At 33.4% G+C, this 9,887-nt stretch overlaps 2 protein-coding genes across 3 annotated transcripts in view; one reads left to right on the top strand and one right to left on the bottom strand.

Moving 5' to 3' along the window:
- Positions 1–1,000: 1,000 nt before the first annotated feature.
- Positions 1,001–9,887, bottom strand: part of LOC129798977 (uncharacterized) — a 21,733-nt gene continuing 12,846 nt past the window's right edge. For both annotated transcript variants that reach the window (XM_055842531.1, XM_055842532.1), the window contains exons 4-5: positions 1,284–1,409; positions 1,001–1,212 (exon numbers count right to left, since the gene is read on the bottom strand). In XM_055842531.1, coding sequence (XP_055698506.1) covers positions 1,118–1,212; positions 1,284–1,409 — 221 coding nt within the window. In that variant the 3' untranslated portion in view covers positions 1,001–1,117. The remainder of the gene's footprint in view (positions 1,213–1,283; positions 1,410–9,887) is intronic.
- On the top strand, positions 6,321–7,794 carry LOC129798962 (uncharacterized). The gene is made up of 2 exons (XM_055842508.1): positions 6,321–6,582; positions 6,648–7,794. Exons 1-2 carry the CDS (start codon positions 6,496–6,498, stop codon positions 7,701–7,703), a joined length of 1,143 nt encoding a protein of 380 aa, XP_055698483.1. The 5' UTR covers positions 6,321–6,495; the 3' UTR covers positions 7,704–7,794.

Here is a 9,887-nt window from a genome sequence, read left to right as displayed (position 1 = left end):
GTGGCACACTGGTTTCCCAAAACCAAAAAACATTTTTTCTAATTATTTAGAGCATGATAACTTTTTATAGTCAATTAAAAGTTTTTTTTTTTTTTTTGAGACAGCTGTGCCACTTAGAGATGTAAAATTTCATGAAATTTCACATTTTTCCGCCTATTGTAGATGGCGACTACAGTGAAATTTCTGAAATTTTACCATCTCCAGTCCCACTCGTCCTTCAAGAGTTCAAGATAGTCTTTAGAAGAATACGTATCAGCCGCAACGTTCATCTTCGTTTTTTCAGATTTCCTTTAGAACTTTTCTTTCTAAAAGTTGTTAAGATAGAACTTCGATCACCAGAAATAGTTCATTATTATATTGATAGTCTTATTTTCTAAATTTCTTTATTGCTTTTCACTGTTTTATATTAATTAAAAAAAAGCTTTGATGTCACTCTTGCTGGTAAATGGTCAAAAGAAGTAAAATATTCTTAGTGAAAAGAATAAACTGTCTTAGCATTTTCAGTTGGATTTAAAGGAATTTATGATTAATTTTTAGTATTTTTCTTACCAATTCGATATTTTTACTTATCGATCTATTAATTTACTGGCCAAAAATGCTTACCTTATTAGTTTTCAAGGGACTATAGAGGGTTAAAATTCACATGAAGCATATGTTTCATACGGATTAAATCTGGCTGAAAAGAAGATAATTGAAGGTTATCGATCATCCACGTTAAATCCATTTTAATCAGCGAATCAGTGAATCTGTAGTATAAATACAAAGTTGTATCATAAATTCCAGAGAATTTGGGGCCAATCTCAATAGTACACAATCGATAAATTGCCACATTGATTGCAATTTGCATCTTGTAGTCTTAAATTTGCACTTCGGCCAGTCTATTTTGGTGGAAAAATAAACTAAGAAAATTCCCATTGAAATTCTCTGCAGCTCTTGAGTAAATAATTTTGTTCGGCAAATAAACAGAATTGGATGGTGATCGAGAGAAATATTGCAGATCTTATTTTAAAAATGTCTTTAATGCATATTGACTTCAATGGTTTTTTTTTTGGTGCTTTTACACAGAAGCTACATCAAGTTTTTTTTACATTTACATGGTAACAAGACACATTAAGTATTACACTAAATATCTAGTAATTAGATAAAGAGGTAAAATCACAATAATATTTTGCGTTGGTTGCACTTTCAGTGCTGGTGAGAAAATTGATTTCCCTGCAAAAGATAACATCATCGGGTAATATTATAGTGTTGAAAGTAATTGAGAAAATTAGGTGTATGCTCACATTGCTCAATGAGAAGTTGATCACAGCAGCAAGTTTTATATTCTGCATATATTAGGCACGATCCAACAGATGCTTTGCACTGATTCTGACCAATATAGCACGAATGGGGGATCCAGGGAAGTTCTTCTGTTGAGGAAATAAAAAATATAAATAAAAATTCTCTAGGATTTGCTTGAATAAATCATCTGTATTGAAATTCAAATTGAACAAATTGAATTATGATTGCTACAATATGCATTTTAATATGAAAATTTGTCTTGTAGTTGAATTAAAAAGTCATCCCAGATATTTCTAAAGTATCAATAAAAATTTGAATACAATAAGACAAAACATTGCAATTTTGATTGGTGCGCATTGAAATTAGTCGCGTGTGACCAAATAAAACCACAAAAGTTGATGGAAGATCAATTTCATAATATCGACCATGAAGGCAATATCAGTTTTCTTGCCACTCACACATGCCACAGTTCCAGCTATTATGTGTCCAATTTATATAATCATTGCAAAAGATAATTGTTGTTGGTGTGAAATCTTGCAAAGTGCGATAAAAGAGGAGGTTCAATGTTAAATTGGGTAAAGTGTGAATGTCAATTCCCAGAAAATCCCCCTAAAACCCCCATCTAATAAAGCAACTTTGGAACTATGAATAACTAGATTTTTCACGCCGCTAAATCAACCGAGTGGAAAATAAAAGTTTCCCAAAAAGATGTTCTTCATTGGGAATTACTTTTCCAATTACAAAACCCCAAAAACCCATTGACAACAATTTATATAATTGTATAAATTGTTTGTTTTCATTTTCAGCACATAAGCAAAAGAAAGAAAAGCTTGCATTTAACCTTAGAATTTTCTAATTAGACCGAGCAGAACAAAAACTTCCTTAGAATGTGAATTTATATTACTTCTGGGATTTTTTTTTATTCATTTGAAGTGATGAAGAGGAAAGAATTCATTTAACAACTGTTTACAATTGAAATATTCGAGTAGAATGAATTTACTCAATAAATTCAAGAGAAAATTTACAGATTTTCTAAATAATAAAATCTCAATAACAGTTAGGCAAATGATAATATTACAAGAGGCAATTCATAATGTAAACGATGGTTTTCACAATTAAATAAAGGTGGAAAAGCGTTCTAGCTTTGTAGATTGCTCGGTTTCGGTGATACCCCAAAAATGATTTACCATTATGTTATATGGGGGAAATACTCTCCCTTCGAACGCTCATGCCTTCGAATAATGTGAATTTCTTTTATTTTTCCTAAGAGACTTAATTATTAATAAATGATGATAAGCTAATATTTAAGAAAATTCACATTTTTAGAAGACATGAACGTTCAAAGGAAGAGTACTTTCCCCTACCAGAGTATTAAGGTGTCTAATGGCCTCTACACACTAGAGAAATTTATGTCCATATTGAAGCAAATTCCCTACACTTGTGTAGGAAAAACTCTTCAATATGGACATAAATTTCTCTAGTGTGTAGAGGCCATAAGACTGCATAGATCAATAAAATTATTTAGTCAGTTTTCCATCCTATAAGAAAAGCCTTGTGTTTGTGGGTTTCATCTTTTCGTGAAGTTTTTTAAATAACTTACTATATTTACCGGTTTAAAACCGATCTGAAAAATCAAAACCAATTTATAAATCTCTTAATAAATTAAATTAGAGTACAGTTGCGACATTAGGGGAAAGTACTCTCCCTTCGAACGTTCATGCTTTCGAATAATGTGAATTTTCTTTTACTTTTCCTAAGATACTTACACAATTTTATTCAATATTAGTTAGCTTATCATCAATTATTGATAATTACGTGTAATTGTATGTAAGTCTCTAAGGAAAAAATAAAAGAAAATCATATTATTCGAAGGCACGAACGTTTGAAGGGAGAGTACTTTTCCCTACTTATGGACAATCCATATTTATGAATTTCACGCAGAAATCTTCAATTTTTGTCACAAAATGATTTCGAAGAATTGATTAAGAATTAAATTACGTGAAGGAGACCATAATTACGGAAGTATTGGCCGTATGGTCACAGAACAGACTACCACAAATGCTGCAACTCTAATAATAAGAGTGATAGAAATAATTTTTAAATGAAAATTGATAGGGTCTTGATAGTACAGGTTCATAACATCCCATATAACCGATAAAAGTCGATTAAAACTTTCCAAGCTTTCAAGGATTCCAAGGCCTTTTCAACGAATACAATTTTGCTTAACCGATTAAGAAATACTGTTCATGAATTCGAGCATTTCGAAACGTTTTTGAAACGTTTTTTTTTTCATTTCAATTGAACTAATTCAAAAATTGGAATTCCATGCAACGCGAAATTCCGGATAAACTAATTTAAAAGTTCGGACTTTACTAATATAGTTTTCATTTTGTAGTTATGCAGTTCTAGATTACTTTATATGATTGTTTAATTTTTTTTGTCAAGTTTCAAGAGTTTTGTTTGAATATTAAATTTACGTGTTTTGAATTTTGAATCTTATCCTATACAAAAGATTCTAAAAAAAATAGCGTAAATATTATATTTAGTACTGTTGAATTTCAAACTGAAATTAATTAGTTCAATTTATCCATTTAGAGCTTTCTTTAGGCCTTGAGATATGCCAAATTTCACTTTAATATGTAGAAAATTGGAAGAGAAATGTACAAAATATCTGATAAGCTTTAAAGCCAAAAATCTCGGATTCGCGAAAAATTCCGCGGTCTGCGAAAAATTCCGCAGAGAATTTCTGTGATCCGCGATAATTCGCGAAGAATTCCTCCAAGTGCGCCACATGTTATGAGAGAGAGGCATCATATGCCGGATTTCCCGCATGTTCCCGCCTTGGGCATCTGCCACCATTTTGTTGTGCGAAAAAATCAGAAATGGAAATTTCTTAATTTTTCATCTTTTTATTCATATTCAAATAGTAATATCTCGAGAACTATAATATACTGTAATTAGCTTTTTTTTAATTTATCTTTTAAATTCAGTCAGACTAAGATTTTCCTATGTTTTCCAATAAATGTGGCTCATCGCACGCATAGCACGCATATTTTAAAAACTAAAGCGTGTCCACGATAAGATTGTTCCCAAGAATAATGCTTTGAAAATGAAGCATATGTATATAATATTAAAAAAAGAAAAATATTATTTAAAACTTTAATTCATTGTAGATTTATTATATAGGGGGAGGCTTTGATCGTTCGCACATACGCTACCTTCGAACACCTCATATTTCTCCCATATTCCTTTATGAATCTCACATATGGCTATATATTGTAATAGCTAGCCTTAAATCCCATCTTTCCTGAAAAAAATAAGAGTCTAATCCTTTTTTCCTAGTCACAGGAAGCAAAAAATAAAAACAGGTCCAAAACTGTAATTTTGCTGTGCAATACTTCAGACGATTGTGCCCAATTAATATCACTTTTCTGAAAAAATACTATCACAGAGAGTAGATGGGTTATTAGAGTTCAAATTTATGTAAAAATCTTTTAGACTGAATAGGCACTTTTTGTGGGTGGAAAAAAATTCACAAACTTGACTCACATTCATCGATCGCACATAGAAGACATTGTTCCTTCGCACATTTTCCAGGAACGTTCATTTCAGATGCGTTCCCTCATATTCACATCTATTGTAATCTACCGATTTGATCCACCACTAAAAAGTAAAACTTAAAAATCTTAAAGTTGATAAACAAGAAGTAATTTGAATCAAATAGATCGCAATTGAGTAATTTTTAAGCAATTTTGCATTTCTTTGATATAAAAATATTTTTCAAGCTTGCACAAATTGAATGTGCAATGACAGCATCACATCTACAATAAGCTCACACAGTGTACAACTGGTTTTTGACAATCTGTGACATAACCTCACTTTTGTGTTGTTTTTTATGTCAAAGAAAATAAAATTGTCCGTGAGAAGCTGTTTTGTGAAAATTTTAGCCTGTTCACCTGCTGAAGCTCAATATCTGTGCTAAATCCCGATTCCTGCGGCTGCAGGAACAGAGAATTCTTCAATGATATGCATTCAAACGTTTCTGTGCATTCTGTCCGGCTCCGTGGAGGAATGGTGGTATCTTGTGTGGTCTTCTCGCTCGCAGAGTTTTAGTCAATTTTTAGCTTTAAAAACTTATTGATTCGTGTAAATTTGGTGATATTTGGACTTTTCAAGAAAGTATTCATCAGATTTAACCGTTTTCGGAGTGAAATTCTCATAGAATCAAGCAAAAAATGGTTTTTAGTGTCAATAAAACATCTCTCAGAAAAGTTCCAAAAGTCCGGTGCAAAATTGACGGTGAAAATGGGGTTTCAATGATGATGTGATTTGTGTGCGAAGATGGAAACTTGATTGATCTATCGCACAAATCGCCATTAAATTTTCATTTTCCTCTGGAGGAAAATCTAAGGATTTCCTGAGATTTTGTGGGGTGAGATTATGAACCTGATAAGAAGGACATTTTTTTTGGCATAGTTGGAGAATCCATACGGTTTGCATGGTAGTCAGAGAAAATTACTGAACTTGAACATCATTTTTGTGTGCAAAACATCAAAGCCTCCCCCTAAACTTATATAAGAATTACCCGGGTTTTTTTTAAATAATAAAAATCAAGAAAATTTACGGAATTTATTGAATTAAAAAAAATAGTAACCTTTGATAGAGTAAATTTTTTATACAAAGTCTATTATATAATTATGTATACAATTTTTTTCGTAATTCTTTTAATAATCTAATAAAATTAAAAAGTATAAATGCTTGGTTGTTTTTGCCCAAGCATTATGTTTTTTAACAAATGGAATTTTTAATACATGTTTTTACTGTGTATAAATCAAAGGGAAGAGGAATAAATGTGCCTAATACCTTTATCACAGATCATCCCAGGCATAGGCATAGCGCACATAATTATGTGAGTTTTTATCAAACTGTTTCTTACAGTGTAACTCTCCTCACTGAAGTTTTTGTTCTCGCACTACTACACTTCCACGTTTCGCACACTCATTCATTCCGAAGCTATCAATGGGATTTAAACGTGGATGTGTATGTGCACCAGCATCGGAACCACAAAGAATATTCCCATTGAATAAAAGAGTTTTCTGCTTACAGTCCATCGTGATTCGTTGCAGGAGAAGCCGCTGACATAACCTCTGTCACCGGGAAAAAGAAATGTGCTCGTGCTTGTTTGCATTTTTGGTCCGGGAATTATTAAAATAAATGAGTTCTATCGGCAAAATTCCAAGATCCAGGAATAGGGCAAGACGTGGTGGAGGAAGTGACTCTGGTGGATCAAAGTTTAGGAAGGTATAGATGAATTTGTGCGTTTTTTTGGGAAGAAGTGTCAATAGAGAATTGTTTGTTTTTATTAGTTTACGGGCGGAGGAGGGCCAGGAGATGGAGGCGGTGGAAGAGGAAGGTCTTTTGATAATTATGCAAGGAGTTGGGATTATGATCCTAGAAGACGAGGACACGACCGGCAAGATCGACCCGATGATTCTGCAATGAGATCTCCGTCTTGGCATATGCCGTATCATCCGGACGCTGACGAAAGGCCAAAGAGTACTGGGAGTGCTGGGAGAACGGAAGATATGGACTCCAACCAAAGGACACCTTCCAGACGTGACAGGCCAATTAATGAAGATCGAAGTGCTGACCGAAGTAGAAGTGAATCGGACAGGAGGAGTTTGAGAAATGAAGAAATTTGGGAGCATCAGCACAATTTGGATAATCCCAATGAGTCATTTAGTAACCAGGCACCTAAGGAACTAAAACCAATTCCTGAATTTCAACACATGGGGAAGCATTCTCCAGAGAAAATGGTGGTTTATCCTCTTCAGTCTAATCATCAATATTTTCCGGAAGTACAGGAAGATGTTGTTGATTTGAAAGTAATGGTAGTTATTGATGAAGGCAATCCAAGTCGTCAGTTGGATGAGCAACAAGCTACAATGGTTCAGGGAAGATTAACCAGGAAGCTCCTCAAAGCAGTCAAAGAAGGAACTTCTGTGCAATTTGAGACGCAGGAGTACGATGGGAAATTCCTGAGGTTCACCTGTGCCAATTCAGAGACCACAGAATGGTTAACAACGGCAGTTGCTGGTATCAAAAAATTGTGGGAAGGAGCATTATTGGCTGTTGTGAATGAGAAAGATCTTCCATCATTTTCCCGGGTCACAACATTCATTCCCAATTTGGATGCTACCCAGGAAACCTGCCAAAATGCCCTGGCTGTACAAAATCCCAAATTAAACATCCACAAATGGGTTCTATTGGAATTCAGGAAGAATAAAGAGTCTAAAGGATTTGACGTGGTATTTGGCGTACCTGAAGATCTCATCCCCAAAATACAATCGGTCAAAGGAAAGGCGTACTACATGTTCTCTAAAATAATTCTCAACGTTGCTAGTGACACGGAGAAAAGTTAAATATTTAAGACACTAATTTTAAGTCACTCTGGATGCAAAGTAATTGTGCAGGCATTTAATTCTACGATGTATGAAATAAAGAAAAATAAAATATCTGTTGTCATTTTAATTCTCTACCTCTTCAACATCTTTATGCATGATTATTTTTTGTAGGGGAGAGTGGGGCAGTTCATGAGACTTAAGATTTTTCATGGCTGTCAATGAATATGAAGAATATAAATTAGTATTATATTCAAATTTATTATACTTCGTTTTTATTATGTGATACGGAAAATGTATAGAGGAGATTGAGGCAGTTCGCACAGGCCTCCTCTGAAAATTAACTAGTAAACAAACTTGTAAAATAAGCTTATTCAAAGGGAAAAATAAGATATTTGACCAAGGGGTGATTCATAAGCAATTAACATCGGGCTACTTTCTAATTCGGGCAGCAGTTAAATTTGAAGAGTTTGTAGACATTTTTGAAGTTCGATTGTAATTATCTAATCCTATGCTTAAATTTGCCATGCCTTGTCTCAGTTGTGATGTGATTTTGCATTATTAAGGAGCTTTCATAAAATTAATAATTAATATGAGCATCTAAATTTAATATGAGTACGCAGGTAAACAAAAAATCGTTGCATTTCAAAAAATTTCATGCCCGAATTTCTCTCTAATTCGGGCGACATTTCGGTTCCAAATGCCCGAATTTGAGAGAGTCTACTGTACAGTAGACTCTCTCTCAATCGGAAATATGGGGCAAAATGTCTTCCGGTTTAGCGATTGAATTGAGCGTCAAAGCCTTTGTAAATTCCACAAAAAGCGCTCAATTATAAAGAATCACGATAAAATAGGAAGAACTACAGCGAATTTGATAGAATTAGCTTCATAATTAAACGTGAAAATTGTCAACAAAATTTGTTGCCCGATTGAGAAAGAGCCGATTGAGTGAGAGTCTACTGTACAAAGATTTTTACAAAACATATTAAAATTTGTTTAAGTTATGGGAAATGTTCACTGAATCAAGAGACAAAAGCCAGGCTGTGACAGTCGTTTGATACAGTGTAAAAAAATAGTATTTAATAAAATAGTTAATTTTAAATAAACAAGGAAAAAAATTATTAGTCATTTTAATACCGGTTAAAGAAAAATACCCATTTTAAGAACTTGTATCTATAACTTTAAATTAAGAAGAACATCAAGTGAAATTATAAAAAAGAGCAAAACTAAACAAAGAAAAAACAAAAAAACTAACAGCCACTTAAACCATATGAACCAAAAAAAAGAAAAATAATAAATACTCAAGCTCATGACATCGAGAGAAAGAAAGAAATAGAGAGAGTTAGCACATCCAGAAGGATATTTGACTACTCCTGTCACCATGGAAAAAAACCTTTTTGACAAACTTTTAACAATATCTAGTTGGCTGCTGATTATGGAAAACTTTTCCATATTCTTTATGAAAGAATATCCTTTTGACAAACTTTTTACTGCTCGAACTCAAAGAGAGAGCAGTTATATAATCGATTTTTTTTTCATCTTCTCACTGTTCTGGAACTTAAACGGTAAGAAATATCGACTTCCGGTCTTCGATGACCCCTCCTCAAATGTCATTATCTCGTACCCAACCTCTTTACTTTCCCCCTCCCCTCCCCTTTCATACGTTCCCTATCCCCCAAAAATTGGTCAAAAATGAGGTTTTTCCAATTTTGCAAAAAATTGGCCCAAGCTTTTTTAATGATTTTTGGATATATTTTAAAGCTGGTCCAGGCGAACATTTCGCCCAAACATACCTATGGCCGGACAATTCGCCATTTTGAATTATTGAAGGTCAAAGTTCAACCACTTTGGAAGGCTCATTTTTCAACCGATTTGGTTAAATTTGGATTTTTTGGAAAGGTACTGCAATGTCGAACCCGGCTGCATCGGTCTTCATCGGTAATGAACCGGTTAAGTACCGATTTTTGTATAATTTTATATCCCTAATAATTGATATTCCCTAAAAGTAAAGTTTTTTCGATTTTTCTCAAAATTGGCCCAAGCTTTTTTAATAATTTTTGGATATGTTTTAGAGCTAGTCCAGGCGAACATTTCGCCCAAACATACCTATGACCGGAAAATTCGCCATTTTGAATTATTGAAGGTCAAAGGTTAAATAATTAGGAATGCTCATTTTTCTTTTTAGTTAAATTTGGATTTTTTAGA

The sequence above is a fragment of the Phlebotomus papatasi genome, chromosome 1 (genome assembly GCF_024763615.1).
Source record: "Phlebotomus papatasi isolate M1 chromosome 1, Ppap_2.1, whole genome shotgun sequence".
NCBI classification, from domain to species: domain Eukaryota; kingdom Metazoa; phylum Arthropoda; class Insecta; order Diptera; family Psychodidae; genus Phlebotomus; species Phlebotomus papatasi.
This window is presented reverse-complemented; position numbering and strand designations above follow the sequence as displayed.

Excerpts from the sequence above, each read along its gene's own strand:
- LOC129798962 (XM_055842508.1), top strand. The coding sequence starts at position 6,496 with ATGAGTTCTATCGGCAAAATTCCAAGATCCAGGAATAGGGCAAGACGT. Across the intron at positions 6,583-6,647 it reads GTGGATCAAAGTTTAGGAAG|TTTACGGGCGGAGGAGGGCC; the intron begins GTATAGATGAAT and ends TGTTTTTATTAG.